Source organism: Callorhinus ursinus, unplaced genomic scaffold, assembly GCF_003265705.2.
Source record: "Callorhinus ursinus isolate GAN/ISIS: 27379988/994484 unplaced genomic scaffold, GSC_fseal_2.0 scaffold77, whole genome shotgun sequence".
NCBI lineage: Eukaryota > Metazoa > Chordata > Mammalia > Carnivora > Otariidae > Callorhinus > Callorhinus ursinus.
Window position 1 is genome coordinate 942,206 of NW_027397139.1, and position 16,399 is coordinate 958,604.

The following is a 16,399-nucleotide window of genomic DNA, read 5'->3' on the forward strand; positions in this document are numbered from 1 at the left end:
GCCCCAGCCCACATCAGCCCAGACTATGGTGCCATTCTTGACCCCTCCATCCCCTTGTGCAGTCAGATCCCAATTCCTCTGTCCACTGGAATCCATCACCAGTGCCAAGACCACCTCCCTGGTCTTCCCGACTGCCCCTTTCCATCCATTTCCCCAGGTCCAAGTCGGATCATGTCACTGCCCTAGTCAGAAACCTCCTAGGCCTCCCCGCTGCCCTCTCCTTGAGCAGGAGCCCAGACTCCGCCAAGGGACTCTCCGCTCCCAGAACACAGCTGGTTTTCACCACGGCCTTGGCACACCGCTCCTGCACCCTTTCACTGGGCCAACCTGCCTCCTCCGGAAAGCCTCCCCTGACCCCTTCCTCCCGCCCCCAGGCTGAGTTAGGCACCCCCTCTGGGCCTCCTGACCGCCTGCAGGTGTCCCATCATGGCACTTAGCACTTCAGGGCAGGATCTCCCCACCTCAGCAACACACAGGCTTGGCACCAACCCCGGGCACCTCCACCCTGCAACACCAGTAGCAGCCTGTGCCCCTAGTCGGGACAGCTAAATGTCCCCAGGTGCTGCCGGGTGTCTGTGCTCTGGGGACAGTCATCCCAACTGAGCACCACTGCCCTGGGAGGTTGTATTGGTCCCCTGGGACAAAGGACCACAGACTCGGGGGCTTGAAACCACACACACTGATTATACCACAGATCTGGAAGCCATTAGTCCAACATGGGCCTCACTGGGTCAAATGCAGGTGTGGGCAGGGCTGGCTCTTTCTGGAAGCTCCGGGAGGAGCTACCCATTTTGGCCTTTTCCAGCTTTGAGAGGCCACTGCACTCCTTGGCAAGAGAGCCCCTTCATCTTCAGAGCCAGCCAAGTAGTCTTCCTGTCCGCAGCCCCTCCGGCTCCCCCGCCTCCCTGTTCCCCTTAGAAGGACCCTGGTGAGGACCCTGGGCCCACCTGGATAATTCTCCAACACCAGGTCCTTAACTGAATCCTGGCTGCAAAGCCCCTTTTATCACGTTAGGTGCCATGCATACGGGTTTCAGGGATTAGGGTGGGGACACCTTGGGCCCCTTCCAGAGGGGGCTTATTTGGCCCACCGCAGAGTCTGAAGGCTGGGTCACGTGTCTGTCTTCCCCCAGACAGGGCTGGACTCCACCAGATCGCTTCCACAGACCAAGAGGCAGCAGGCCTCCCTGTCACCACGGCTCCCCTGGATGGGTGGACCCAACCTCCCTCCCCAGCACTACGACCACAGACACCGGGCCCCAGGAGACGGCAGTCTGTGGCTGACCTGGGGAGGCAGCACACTGCTGTCAGATCTTAGCCCGCTGGGATGCAGTTCCACTTAGCAGATCCTAGGAGTCAAAGCCACAGATGAGGGGAGTTGATGGGGGGGCATGGGGCCAGGGAGTGTGAGCACCGGGGATAGTTGGGTTGGGGAAGGTGAAAGGTTCTGCAGACAGAGGTCAGTAATGGCTGCAGAGCAGCGTGCAAATACAAATGCCTCTGAGCTGTACACTTAAAAGTGGTTAGAATGGAAATTTCATGTTCTGTGTATTTTACCCACATTTAAAAAAAGCACAGCGGCCTGTTCAGCAAGGGCTGGGCGCGTCCTGGACATGGAGGCAGAGCGTGGGGGCCAGAATCATCTGAGGTACATCAAAGGGCCCAGGAGGGTGCGCTGTCAGCAAAGGGCTTCTGGAAACCCTAACAGCCCCTTAAAGCTGCCCCTTCGTCTTTCCCTGAAGGAAGAGCCGTGGCTCAGCAATGCCAAGTATAATTTACAGGAAGAGGCGAAATAAAAAGAGAAAACGCTCTAAATAAAGGGTATGTGAACAGAAACACATTTATTACAAAAAACAAAAAAAAAATCAAAAAAACAAAACAAAAAACAACACAAAAACATTCACATTGTATTGAGCTACAATATGGCAGCAGATAAAAAAAATTATTGTACACAGTTTAAGATAACTCCTAACAGAACATACTCTTGTAGCCACGTGACAGAACACGGGGATCCAAGCACTTAGTAGCGGCGAGTGAAGCGGGTGTCGTTGGGTCGGCTCCCCCGGTTCTGTCCTCCAAAGCCCCCCTGCATTCCACCGCGGGGGATCACGTGGCCCCGCGAGGCCCCACCAGGGGCAAAGCTGCCGCGCCTACGACCAACACGGATCCCGGGTTACAGAAGCCCGAGCCCCGTGCCCCTGCCGGCACACTTTCTAAACCTTCTCCCAGGTGAGCCAACATGCAGAGGAGACAGTAGGAGGACAAGCAGCATGGAACACTTACCCTGACATCCCTCCCCGGTTCATCATGTGACCCGGCCCAGAGTGACCAGACATACTTCTTTCGCCACCTACAAAACAAAACACACGGTTCAAGCAGCGCCTCCGAGCAAAGCACATGGAGATGAGGACACCGACACAGGGCTCGTGTGATTCCAGTCCCTTTCCCGAGCCACCCAGTCAACCCAGAACCCGAAGATCCCGGCCGAGGCATCAGCACACGAACCACACACACCCGCTGTCCTAAGTCGAGGCAGAGAGGAGTGAGCATCCTCCGTTCCACCGCCCCCCCCGAACGTCCAGTAAGGGATGAGCAAGACCCTGTGGTCTTGGGGAGAGCAGAGAAAGCTCTTCCTGCCCTCAAGAAGCAGCCGGAGCTTTCCAGATGCTTCTCCACAAAGACAGACACACCCCGGCCGAGAGCCAGGCCTTACCTTGCCACCTCTTGTGGTCCCTGTCTATCATGCCTCCATCAGCAGCACCCTGCCACGCACGGTCATCCTCTATTCTTCGGCCATGGTCCCCCCAGTCACGTCTGCCCCTTGGAAAAAGAGATCTCTGATTTGGATTGCCCCCTTCTCTGCCTTTCACAGTGGGAGGGGTGGTGGGTTCTGGAAGGTGGGTTTAGCATTGTGTGTCCAGTCCCCATCGCTTTCAGGGGTGGGGGTCCGTGGGAAGTGGAACCTGGCTCTCCAGGCTGCTCAGGGCTCTGAGGCAGCCCAAGCAGAGGCCAGTACGCTGGGTCAGGGGGCCGGCCCTCATCTTTCCCTGAGACCGAGGGTCCTCAGTTGGACACATCAATCCTGCCAGAGGCACGTGAGGCCCGCGCAAGCACGGTGGGGTGCAGGACACAAACCTGGGTGGAGGAGGCAGTCCCCGGCCCTCGCTCATCCTCTTGTCAGAGCCGTATCCGCCCCACCCGTCGCGAGAGTCCCGCCCATGGCGCTCGGGTCCTCCGTGACGTTCGGGGTAATGCTGGATGTTAAAGAACCAGAAGAAAAAGCAAGCTTCGGTATCGAGCCTGGATCCCAAGGCCGTTGGGGCAACAAGCTAATAATCACAATGACGAGAGTTCAGAAGTGCTGCTAAGCACTCGACATGTGGTCTTGTGCCACACAGGCCTTTAGCCTGCACGACAGCCACGTCCCCGAAGTCCGCCCAGGCACTAGTGAGGACAGTCGAAGAACAGAGTCACAGAATGGAGAAAGAAACTGAGGGCTGAGATCCACCCTAATCCAAGTGGAGAGAATTCAGGCACTAAGGAGAGAAGGGCACTTGGGCTTACTAACTGCCCTGCGCCAAGAACAGACAATCGTATGCCGGGTGCATGTGCTCCGGCCCCGCAGAACCACCAGAACAAAAGGGCCACTAGGGATCCTTTACCACGACTCATCCTAGGCCTGACGCCCCTGGCCAGCCCACCGCCAGCCACCCTGGGGCCCCGCTTGTGGAAAAGGCTTGCCTGGCACAGGATACACGAATGCCTGACCCCGTTCCAGGCGCCATCTGAAAGAAGAATGGAAGAGAAAGCCTCCCATTCTAGGAAAAGCTTTATTTGTTTTAAATATTTATTTGAAAGAGCAAGCGAGCATGTGGGGGCTGGGAAGGGCAGAGGGAGAGAGAAGCCCAAGCAGACTCCCCGCTAAGCATGGAGCCCGACACGGGGCTCCATCCCGTGACCCTGAGACCACCACCTGAGCCCAAACCAAAAGTCGGACACTTAACTGACTGCGCCGCCCCCCAGGTGCCCCTAGGAAAAGTGGTTTGAAATAAATGCCCACTCATCCTCCCCCTGAATCCTGCCCCTGCTCTTAGGGAGCCAGTGAGGTGGCTTTGGTTCCACTGTTACTCTCACCGTCCCACGAATCCAACCTGTGGCCCTGGCCCTCTCTTGGGCCAGGATCACACTGAGTGAGAAGACCGAGGAAGGAGTCCTGGTCATGAAGCCCTTGGATGGATGCGCCAACCGCCCTGTGGCTGCTCCCCGTCCAGGCTTATCTTACCCATTAAACCAGAAAGTCTCCGAGGCCAGAGTGGGCTCGTGCTCACACCAAGAGCCCTAACCACTGTGCTCCACCCCTTGCTTCCCCCCTGGCCTCTCGTTCCCAAATGTGTGCAGACATCTCCCTCAATAGAAGGGGGGAGGCAACTGTACACGATGGACAAAATACAGCATTGTTCCTTCCAGGAGCAAAATTAAAAGCCAAAGCATCCAAGAAAGTCAGTGCTGCCACATGGAGCAAGAGCTGAGCAAATGAGACCCCAAAATAACACTTCCATAAAGAACCTTCAAAACACACCAGCTTTTTAAAAAAAATCAGTCTGTGATTTACCACTTCCTTTACTTTTAGACAAACAAAAATATTTAATATAGAATAATCGGGGCGCCTGGGTGGCTCAGTGACTTAAACATCTGCCTTTAGCTCAGGTCATGGTCCCAGGGTCCTGGGATCAAGCCCCGAGTCGGGCTCCCTGGGGGAGCCTGCTTCTCCCTCTGCTCCTCCCACTGGCTTGTGCGCGCTCTCTCTAATGAATAAATAAAATCTTAAAAAAAAAAAAATCTTTTATCAATAGCCTTCTAAAAACACAAAGCTGACAGAGAACACTTTTCAGATGAAGCCCACTTCTACTCTCCCTAGAATTTCACGACGTAGCCATGCTCTTCCATTCAACTGACCAACCCGTGCAAGGGTTCAGTAAGACCAGAAAGCTTGTGCCAGGGTTCCCCTTCTGTGTCCCCTGTCCCCACCTGCCATCCAGGGCAGTACTGGGGTCTTATTTAGGACAGTGTGCGAGAGGAAAAGCAGCCTTTTGGTATCAGCAGTGCTTTAGTTACTAACAATGATGGGCAAGGGGGGGGCCGCAGGGACCAGGAGCTCCACATGAGGGACTACGCTAGCATGGCTATCGGCCCATTTGGTCCCACTCCCCTGTGCAGGAGAGGAAGCACCCTCCATTTCCAGCTGGAGACACACGCTCAGCACAAGCGCTGGCACCAGGATGCGACTCTGGTTCTGGTTCTAGAGCCTGGACATTTAACCACCGCGTTCAACTTTACCAAAGAGAAACAGAAGACCACGTGTACATTTAGCTGCGTCTCAGGTTTACCTCCAGGAGTAGAGAAAAAGGAATCATGTGAGGATTCCTCCGGAGGTGGGAGAGGAACCCCCTCCAGCTGGCCGAGGAAGGCAGCCACCCCCAGCCGTGCCCTCAGGAAGAGGGAGGAGGGAGCCGAATGGAGCGGTCTGTGCTAGAGGCAGGGAAAGGAAACTCCCAGGGCGGCAATTCTGCCCAACGATGCCCTGACCACACCCTTCCCTCAGTCCGCCTGATCTTCCAAGTAAACCCACGAAAGTCAATGCTCTTTGGGGAAGTTCTCAAGCTAAATCTAAAACAGGAAAAAGAAGCCAATCAAGCCTATTTTCTGATGGGATCATCCTGCAGAGCGCGGGTGTGGCCAAGACTAAGCTGCTTTCCGAGGCTCCGTGGGCAAGGGGACCCAGTCAGCACAGCGCTGCTCGGCCCCTGCGGCCCTGGACTTGCACGTGCTCAGCTGTGCAGCACGATCATCCAGCAGAGCCCGTCCAACACGCCCAAAGCTCTTTGGCCGTTAGTACAGGGCATTATTATTCTTACTTAGAGGTGAACAGAACCTCAGGGTCAAGGCCTAAAGAGGCTCCAGGATAAACGACTCCTCCTCCTCAGCTGAGGAGGGAGAATCGATGCCACGGCAAAAATGGGATACAAATGGAGTTTCGGACTCACCTGTCCTTCCCTTTCTCCCATCATGGATCTTGAACCTTCTCTCCTGAAAAAGGCAATTTACGTAAAAACATTAGGGAAAGAAAAATAGGTCGGTTAGGCCCCCCGCAAAAAAGCATTTCCCAATGGGCGCCTGAGTGGCTCAGTTGGTTAAGCGACTGCCTTTGGCTCAGGTCATGATCCTGGAGTCCCTGGATCGAGTCCCGCATCGGGCTCCCTGCTCGGCGGGGAGTCTGCTTCTCCCTCTGACCCTGCCCCCCTCTCGTGTACTTTCTCTCTCTCTCATTCTCTCTCAAATAAATAAAATCTTTAAAAAACAAAAAACAAAAAACATTTCCCAAATGGAAGCTAGGTAATTCACGCTCTAATGGTTCAAGTGGGCCCGCAAAACCTAGAAGGGCCAACCCTAGTTCTTCAGCATTCAGAAAAAAAGGAGAGAAGGGGCACCTGGGTGGCTCAGCCGTTAAGTGTCTGCCTTTGGCTCAGGTCACGGTCTCAGAGTCCTGGGATCGAGCCCGCATTGGGCTCCCTGCGCAGTGGGAAGCCTGCTTCTCCCTCTCCCACTGCCCACTCCCACTCAAGGTCTCTCTCCAATAAATAAATAAAATTTTTCTTTTTTTTTCAAGATTTTATTTATTTATTTGACAGAGAGATACACAGCGAGAGAGGAACACAAGCAGGGGGAGCGGGAGAGGGAGAAGCAGGCTTCCTGCCGAGCAGAGAGCCCGATGAGGGGCTCGATCCCAGGACCCTGAGACCATGACCTGAGCCGAAGGCAGATATCCAACGACTGAGCCACCCAGGCGCCCTGAATAAATAAAATCTTAAAAAAAAGAAAGAGGAGAGAAGAGCAGACAGCGAGGGGGCAGGGAGGGCCAGGGGGGCCTGGCTGACCTGTCGACAGAGTGGTCAGGGTAGCGGCCCCGGTCCCTGTGGTCAAAGTCGTGGAAGCGGTCCTGGCGGTTGAAGTCAGAGTGGTAGCGCTCATCCAGGGCGGCCCGCTTTGCTTCTGGCCAATAGGCGTCGTCTCTCCTGGAAGAGGAAGAAAGGAGTAAGTGCAATTTCTCCTCCACTTTCATGACCTTTGGGGAAGTAGGTGAACCGGACCCTCAACTGGTCCTTGGCTCCTATTACTTCATGAGCTGAGAGGGGCTGGCAGGGGGATGTGGAATCCAACTGTAAGACTCCATTCTATTTCGTCTAACGTGCCCCGCTTCCCCTACACAGAACTTTGGTTTCCCTGATAGGAGGGCAGGTGGGCACACATGCACCTCTACAGGTCGTCTCTGGGAGTAGCACACGGCCTCGATCTATCAGGACAGCAAGCGAGAGCGGGGACCCCGAGCTCTCCTCAGCACATGGTCTGTCCTCCAACGTGGACTTGACCCAGCAGACACAAGTGCCAGGGCTTTGAGAAGCACTGGAAACATACGGTTTCAAAACACTTAGGACCGTAATGAACTCCCAGCATCAGCATTTTGCACAAAGGCCAGAAGTCCTAAAATAACTTGAAGGCCCTCAAAAGCAGTCTTGCTGAATATTACACGGGGACCTCTCTAACCCATGCAGTTGAGAAAAGATGAATACAAACTGTGTTTTTTCCCAAGTGGGGAGGCAGGTGGAAAAGCTTTGATCAGATCAATGCTGGGACTACCACCCCCGACTCCCACCAGCACGTTTGAAATCAGGCCTGTTTTTCACTGGGGCTAACATTTTAGTATTCACGTCACAAGAGCATGTCCGGGAAATAAAAGAATGTTCTTCGAATAAACCGGGTCACTAGAGTGACGACAAAGCCTAGAAAGGGGGCCCGAAGGATGGGTTTCTTGGTCTCTGGCCACCTGCTTAGTACTCGGATGTCATGTGTGGCTCTGGGAGTCTGCACTCCTTCCTCGGGGGTTTGCACTAGGACTTGAACATGAGGCTTTACTAGACACTGCTTTGCGCAACCATTTCTCCACCGACCCCTAACCATGACTCATGTTCCTGACGACGTAAAGGACATCAAATTGGGTGGTAGCATGCGCTTGTGCTGCCTTTGAAACAAAACTCTCCCATTAACATGCTCTTGGGGCCCATACCCTAGTTCTAAACGCCCCAGGCCACCACTAGGGTGGGCTGAGAGCCGCTCCACTTTGCTCCACTTACCGGCCATCCACGTCGTAGGGCCTCCGCACTGCAGGCCGCCGCTCCTGCTCGTAGCGCAGCTCCTGCTGGCGCCGCAGCTCCTCGCGCTCGCGGTGGATGCGCTCCTGCTCCCGCCGCCGCTCGTGCTCCACGTGCATGCGCTCTCGCTCCAGCCGCTCCCGCTCCATGCGCTCGCGCTCCAGCCGGTGCCGGTGGAAGGCCAGCCGTTCGCGGGCAATCTCCAGCCGCTCGCGCTCCTCCCGCTCCCACTGCGCCTGCATGCGCTGCTCCCACTCACTGCGCTCACGCACCCTGTGAGAGAGCAGCAGCTGGAGGGGCCACGGACCACCCAGCGGCTCCCAAGCCGGGAATGCAGGCCCGCCCTGGGGCTCGGCAGAAACTCGAACTCGGGGCCGTGCCTCCCCCTACGGGACTCCAGCTCTCTCAGGCCCACTGAGGAGAGGGCAAGGGCGGTAGCAGGCCTGGAATGCCAGCGCGGGCCCCGCTCCAGCCACGTTCCTGCCCGGCGGGTCATTGGGGCAAAGAGGCGTGTGCACATAGAGGGGCAGCTAGAATAGGAGCTCAGCCTCACTCTCTGAAATTTTTTCTGGAGCTCAACATCTCATTCCATGAAACAGCCCATTAAAACTAAGCAACAGAACATCCTTTTCATAGTGAACTAAGTCTCGATGAAAACCTCTGCTTCCTAACCCGTGCGCTTCAATGAGTCACCAGGGAATGGGGCGAATCTTTGGATGCGGTTTTAGAAGTTCAGATGAGCTGACTGACCAGCGGGGGCCTGCAGCGGCAGCGAGAGGGGTCGGCAAGGCTGTGCGGGACCCCTGGCTGCTACTCTGTCGCTAGCGATAGCAACCGCACCCCAGCGCGTTTCTTCCTGGCGCCCCGTGCAGGTGACGGCGAGCAGCCAGGGGACAGGGCTGCCGGGCTGTCTCCCCCCAGCCCTGGCCACGCACTTCCAGATACGTGTTTGTACCCGCAGAAGTGCATACTCCGGCCTCACTGTGCCCGTGGTCTGGACCAAAACAGCTACTCTTCTCCCGTGTACCCCAATGCCCAGTGAAGCTGAGCCACGCTGCATGGCTGATGGCATCTGACCTGTCCCTTTGGGCCACTCTCCTTCTGTCCGCTTTTCCTGTCAGGTTGCTTTCGCCTTTGTTACAGTGATTTCAAATCGCGTTTATTCCCATCTCTGTGTCTTTCACGAAACGAACAGAAGTCATATTCTTATTCAGTCGACTTCTCCTTCCAACCCTAAACTCCTGAATATACTTACTTCCAACTTTATACAAATGTAGACTTCGTGTTTACATTCAGTCACCAGTTTATGGTGGCTGTTTTATCACTGACGTGAGCTGGAGACCCAAAGTGCTGTCTAAAGAACAGCTAAGTGACCTGAAGCTATTTGGGGGAGTCCAACCCTTTGTCACTAGTGAGAAATGTCCCTTTTGACATCTTACAGTTCCACACGCACATGGGTCAGGTCCGCAGCTCCATTTGCCAGTTACTTCAACAAAAGTGCCTTTTGCCTTGCCCTTGGAAGCAGGAAGCTTACCTCCCCCCCCACTCATTCTCACTCTGCCAATATTACTAATGATTTTTTTAAAACTCCTAAGTTGAGGGGCACCTGGGGGGGCTCAGTCAGTGGAGCATCTGAGTCTTGGTTTCAGCTCAGGTCATGATTTCTGGGTCATGAATTCGAGCCCCGTGTCGGGCTCTGCACTCAGTGGGGAGTCGGTTTGGTACTCTCTCTTCTCTGCCTCTGCTGCCCACCCACCCCCTAAAATAAATAAATCTTTAAAAAAAAAAATTTTTTTTTTTTCCTATCAAGAAACAATTCAACTGTCATGACTCTCTCCCTGCATATGTTCCACTGTTTCTCGTTTTCCCTTTCTGCATCTTCTGGAGCACGTGTGGTATGTTTGTTAACGAGCACTACTGCACCAAGAAGGCATTCCAACTCCCTGCCGTTCCCTTCCGTAACCTTCAAAAAGAGATGGGCCTATCTGCATGAGAAGATCATTGGAAAAAAACCACAGCATAAAAGTCAAAGGAGCCAAGAGGTTTAAAGCAATATTCCACAGACAGGGGACTTTGGAACTATCCCCCTAGGATACGATTATAACCAGTCCAGAGATACAAGCAAACCAGTAACACTCCTGGACACGGACTCACCTACGGGACTCGGAGTCTCTCGACTTCCGAGGCTCTTTGACTTTATCAAAGGACACAACGGACCGCTTCTCTCTGCTGGCTGATTTGCGATCCTGGCTCTTAGAAACCTAGTTCACCAAGAAACATCCAGAAGTTAAAGCAGAAATGACAACAGAAGAATCAGGTGGGTCCAGGTCCAAGCATCCAAAATGAAGGCTGGAAATGAACACTAATGTTTAATGGAACAAGAAGGTAACAAGGTGTTCCCCTCCTAAGAAATGTCATGTTTTCCTTATCGTAATTCAAAGTCAGAGCCTCATCACCATGCTAAACTATCCACTGAGTATTTTCAATAGGGTCAAAATGGAAGCCCTTCCCCCACTAAACTTTTTAATAATCATAACCAATTTTTTAATACTTTGTCTTCTGCGTCCAAAATAGATTCCTTACTCTTCTTGTTCTTTCCCTTCCTAATTAAGTAAGTGCCCAACCATGGCTACTTATGTATATCGGAGGATTCCTGATTTGTGTAGTCACGTTATTTTTATGAGATCTTCCCATCTTAGCCCTGGAGCTCGTACATCAGTTGTGGCCATTTTCCAATCATTTTATGTAAAATAAATGTAAAAGAGATCACGTGTATTATAATATTAACAGAGATCATTTGCACAAACACAAACAGACTGAAACGTTCCATAACAAGCTTGCAGGAACTTCAATGGTTTGTCACCTTGCAGCACAGGGTAACATGGCAGGCCTTAGGCTGGAGCCTGGGAACCGAGCGCCTAGACCACGCAAATGTTTTGTGCTGACCACCTGCTTTCCTTCTGGGAGTCAGGAAGTTTGTATGTGGCAGAACGCCTATGTAACCATTCCCTGATAAAACCCTGGGGTGCTGAGCCTCTAACAGGCTGATGGGCTTCCCTGGGCAGGAACAGTGCCCACGTGCTGGTACACTTTCAAGGCTGCGTGAGCTCACAGGCAGGAGCGAGCACAAGGGAGTCTGCACGGGTCTCCTGCACATGCTGCCTATGTCTTTTCCCCACGATCTGGATGCGGTCCTTACTGTACCACTGGAGCCAATCTTAGCTGGGAGTGCCCACCACAGGCTAAGCCCACTGGTCCTTAAGAGTGAATCACTGAATGTGGGTGGCCTTGGGGACCCTGGCCCTGTATCTACCCAAGTTGCAAGACTGTCAAAAATTCCATTTATGGATATCAACAGCTGCCCAAGACCCTAATAGCAGGCAGAGTGAAGTGGTAAGAACCTAAGATGGGTCCTCTGTGACTTCTGTGCTCTATGGAGCACCCGCAAGGAGCAAGAGCGTGGGACTGAGCCAAAGTGGAGACCGGACTTAGAAAAGCAGGAAAGGCTGGCTGGGTTGTACAGGAGTTTAGGAATGCACAATGGAGAGCTACTGAAACTTTCAGGGGAGGCAATGAAAAACAGCCACATACAGGCTGATTCAGAAAAAAAAAGCCAACCAGGGCACCTGGGTGGCTCAGATGGATAAGCGTCTGCCTTCAGCTCAAGGTCATGATTCCAGGGTCCTGGGATCAAGTCCCACATCAGGCTCCCTGCTCAGTGCAGAGCCTGCTTCTCCCTCTCCCTCTGCCATTCCCTCTGCTTGTGCTCTTCTATCTGTCAAATAAATAAATAAAATCTTAAAAAAAAAAAGAAAAAAAAGCCAACCAGTCCCATATTTGAATTTTATAAGACCATTGCTCTAACCCTTGAGCTATTATGGAACCTTCTCCACCACATCTCAATTTTAAAATTAGCTTTAGAAAATTAAAAAAAAAACAAAAAAACAAAAAAAAACAAAAAACAGGGGTGCCTGGGTGGCTCAGATGGTTAGGCATCTGCCTTTGGCTCAGGTCATGATCCCAGGGTCCTGGGATCGAGCCCCGCATCGGGCTCCCTGCTCAGCGGGAAGCCTGCTTCTCCCTCTCCCACTCCCCCTGCTTGCGTTCCTGTTTTCATTAACTCTCTGTCAAATAAATAAATAAAATCTTAAAAAAAAAATTTCCTCATCAGAATTAGTAATGAAAGCTTTTCAAACTGTTTCTTGGAATGTCAAGATGTCTACAGTTTGAAAAGATACACCACCTTTCTTAAATTAAGCTCAAGAATCCCCTAAACTATATAGAAATATAAATGAAAGAAATGTGAAATGAAAAAAATAGTATACCCTAATTAGAAAATTAATACTCACTCTCTCTTTGGATCCTGATGTTTTGACACTAATAACAGGCACACCTTTAGATTTATCCATCACCACAGTCCGCTCTGTTCCTCGACTTCCTACAGGAAGAAAGGAGTTGTGTAACATAAGAAACAGGAAACACCCAAATTAGAAAAAAGTACTCAACTCTATGGAAAAGAAATCTAATTTGTGCTGCTGACTGACTACAGTAAACAATGAAGCACACCAACCAGAAAAAGAACAAACACCAAGTGGCATCTCTGGTGACAATACCTGATTTTGTAGTTCGAGATCGCTCTGAGGGGCCAGGTTTCTGATCATCTTGATCTTTACTCTTTTCTCCACTTCCGTCTTCACCTTTCTTAACGTCCTCTTTTCTATCAGCTTTATCTTCCCTCTTAAGGTTTGCAGACCTAAAAATAACGTCCCAGGACACACAGGCACGTTGGATCCCCTATTTAGAGCAAAGCAGGCACGACCTGACTCTTGCCCTGAGCACCACAGGACCAGGAGGCTGCCTGGGTTGGCATCGACAGGACGATGAACAACAGGGAGTCCCACCTGCTCTCCCCAAGCACCCCCGGAAGAGTGACTGCAGGAAGGAATCATCTCAGCTACTGGAGGTGAAACCCTTCCACCAAACGTAAAGAAACGAAGGGATGAGGGGCCTTGCAGTCTCCCCCAGCTGTACGGAAAACGTGCAGAATGGGAACTACAGAAAAGGACCATCTTGGCCACAGCTCCCTCACAGAAGAGCAGTACCTGTCGCTGGTGCTGGACTTCTCCTTTTTCCCCTCACCCTCTCTCTTTTCAGAGGTTTTCTTCCCAGTAGGCTCATTTTTTGCCTGAAAAAGAGAACGAAATGCAAGTATTACCTTATTTCCTAAAAGGGTCACATCCCTGGAAGAAAACAGCCACTTACTTTTTCCACTGAGATCATCTTCCCATGGAGCTCTGTTTTGTGCAGGTGGTTAATGCATTTTGTGGCCTCTTCTGCTGTGGACATCGTAACAAAGCCATAGCAGCGAGCTCCAGGACTCCGGGCATTTGTCACCACCTTGGCACCCACCACCTCAAAGGAAAGCACACAAATATGGCTCAGACAGGAGCCCCACTACTGCCCCAACCCCAGATGAAATGAGCAGGGCATCACAGTTCACACTGCTTTCCTCGGATCCACGAGTCCTGGCGCCCTCCCTGGGGTGAGGACTGTGGGAGAGGCCCTGTTACCTGGTGCCTGACAAGTGGCACCTGACCACTAAGGAGGATAATGCTATTGCCTCACTGCGACTCCTCTGAGGCTCTGCCTCACTTCCGGCTGCTTCTCCTGGGCACCAGGATGGCAGTACAGAGAAGCATCGAGGAAGTGAAACACAAGGCAGGCCACTGCCGGCATTCCGTTAGCCATGTGGGCAGTGAAGCAGGAAGACATATCTGGAGATGGAGCCTGAGAGACGACACTCGGAGCAATAACAAAATTCAGTGAGAGGTTTCTGGTGCTACAGGCACATCTTCACATGCTACTTACTTTTCCTGATGACCTCACAAGCTGAAGTTAGGCACCCGGGCTCAGGGGAGGTCCCCCATAAGCCAGTATTCATCCTCATTACGCCACACAGAGACTCAGACCCAAGGGAGTTTCCAAATGGGCTGGTTCCCTGACTCAAACACCTGAAGCCTGCAATGCACCAGAGACACTGGAGGCTCCAAGGTGACATGTCCCTGCTGAGAGCACCCTTCTGCTCTGAGGGCCACAGTGGAATCATCAAAGGGGCCGACCTTGTATTACTGAGCCTCAGGGAATCGCTATTCTTTCTACAACCATGTCATATTTAATTCCGTTCATTAGTTCTCGAACATCGATAATCAAGGTAAATACTATTGGTTTCCTCTGTTGTGATTGGTTGAACCCTTACTACAAAGGTCCGTGCCTTTGGCTTGCCCCAAAAGCTACCTCTGAGACGAGGAGCCCAGGATAGTGAAGAAGAGTACGAACAGACCCAACACAGGTGCTCTGAAACACCCAGGGAACTGCAGCAGGCCTTGGGGGCGGGGGGAGGCGGGTGCATCTATCCATCACTGCCATAGTTCACAGGCTGAGCAGGGAGGGAGGACAGGCAGGTGCTGCAGAGGACAAGTGGCCAGAGCTGCCCCAGCTGTGGGTGAGAGCAGGTGAGCTGAGAGTCATGAGGTGGAGGCACCAACAGCTCTGCTATAGCTACACACACCATCTCAGGGAGGCAGCAACTTTCAGGGCCCCCAAGTGTAGAAACAAGGTTCACATGGGGGAAGTGACATGCTCCCGGCCACACAACTGAGCAGCAGAGCTGTGGCCTCTAGCTACCCAGACCAATCGGACTCCACGGGCCCTGTTCACAACCCCTTTCCACAGCGTCACTGGAGTTCTGTACTCTCCCCACCCCGCCCTCTGCTACGACCCCCAAAACCCTCCCCGAGTTGGAGTTTAAGGCTCAAAACCATTAGAAATGGATTCAGGAAATCCTCTAAAATTGAAGTGGTGGCTTTTGGGCCAGGGAAAAGGAAGAAAAAATACTAAGTTGATGTGGGCTCTGGGAGCTTCCACCTCTCTCACCTCTAGCCATGGACAGACAGATCCTTCACAAGCCATAAGCAAATGTGAGCCTCAAGAATGGCAAGGTGTTGTTCAGAGCAGTCACCAAGAGGGGACAATCATCTGCATGTAGAGGCCATACTACACTGGCTTCAAAACATTTTCTTCTCCAGAAAACCCCTGGTCTTACCTTCCCATATTTGCTGAAAAGATTCTTCAAATCTGTAGCTCTGGTGGTAGAAGAAAGTCCACTAACCCAGAAATTTCTACCACAACTGCTACGACCTATTTCAAAAGAAAAGCCTGGTCAGAAACACCATACTCACAGGATCCTGAATCTTAAAGACGGAAGTCAGTCATTCCAAACCAGACACTTTCCAGTTGCCAGCACAACCCAAGTCAGCTTAGGTAGGAGGGCCTGCCCCCGTCCTCACACAACCCTTGCAAATGCACACTAGGCCCACCAGGGCTGCGAGCAATGCCACTTACGATATAGTGAGTCAGGGGCTATTAGGACCATGGGAAGTTTGCTCCCTTAGAAAGTCACCAAATGGCATTAGGCAGCCCAGTGGGGTGGCTTCTGAACATAAAACAGCTGCTATCAGGATGAACCCAATTCAGAAGCTTCTCTTTCTTGTCACAAATACCTTCCCACCTATCCCCTGTTTGTATTCTAGGCTGCTAAGAAGGAATGTGAACCGACAAAATGTCTTGTCCATTAGCGATTTTAGTAACAGATAGTGGTGTTGATAAATCTGAAGTATCAGGTAACCCCAAGATATCTGAAATCAGAAAAAATTTTTCCATTTACAAGTGTCACTGAGGCTAAGGAATCAGTAAATCGGAGGGTCAATCAGGATTAAGGAGCTCAAAGTGTCAAAGTGCTCTAGCCGAAGCAGGAGTCTGCTTCAGATCGATACCTTAACTCTGAGGACCTGGCTTGCTCCCTATAACCCAGAACCTGCAGAGTGAATAGCAGAGGAGTAGAGAAAGGCTTCATGAAAGGCTGAGGCAAATCTGGGTAAGAAACGCAGCACGCAATGAACTAGAACCAGAAACCCCACTGCTGCCAAGGCCAAACATGCTCCAAGAGACCAGTGTCGCCCCAGTGACCTACCCTTTTCCTCTTTGGAAAGCCTTTTTGTATCCGAGTCATCTTCGACAGAACTAGAGACAAAAGATAATGTCACTCCAGAAGGAAAAAGCAGAGACGAAACAAACTCAAAATTATAAAACACGTGCTGAGGTTGCATACCTACCCGAAATTTAGTTCTGAAAAAA

At 52.0% G+C, this 16,399-nt stretch overlaps 1 protein-coding gene across 3 annotated transcripts in view; it reads right to left on the reverse strand.

Annotated features, from left to right (window-relative positions):
* Positions 1-1,814: 1,814 nt before the first annotated feature.
* Positions 1,815-16,399, reverse strand: part of SAFB (scaffold attachment factor B) — a 36,390-nt gene continuing 21,805 nt past the window's right edge. For 2 of the 3 annotated variants that reach the window (XM_073887167.1, XM_025861091.2), the window contains 14 exons: positions 16,236-16,285; positions 15,309-15,403; positions 13,469-13,618; positions 13,309-13,391; positions 12,820-12,959; positions 12,556-12,644; positions 10,361-10,467; positions 8,189-8,479; positions 6,935-7,072; positions 6,044-6,086; positions 3,135-3,253; positions 2,713-2,819; positions 2,283-2,349; positions 1,815-2,149 (listed from right to left, as the gene is read on the reverse strand). In XM_073887167.1, the coding sequence (XP_073743268.1) occupies positions 2,020-2,149; positions 2,283-2,349; positions 2,713-2,819; positions 3,135-3,253; positions 6,044-6,086; positions 6,935-7,072; positions 8,189-8,479; positions 10,361-10,467; positions 12,556-12,644; positions 12,820-12,959; positions 13,309-13,391; positions 13,469-13,618; positions 15,309-15,403; positions 16,236-16,285 (1,609 nt within the window). In that variant the 3' untranslated portion in view covers positions 1,815-2,019. The remainder of the gene's footprint in view (positions 2,150-2,282; positions 2,350-2,712; positions 2,820-3,134; positions 3,254-6,043; positions 6,087-6,934; positions 7,073-8,188; positions 8,480-10,360; positions 10,468-12,555; positions 12,645-12,819; positions 12,960-13,308; positions 13,392-13,468; positions 13,619-15,308; positions 15,404-16,235; positions 16,286-16,399) is intronic. The other variant, XM_025861092.2, reaches the window with a different exon arrangement.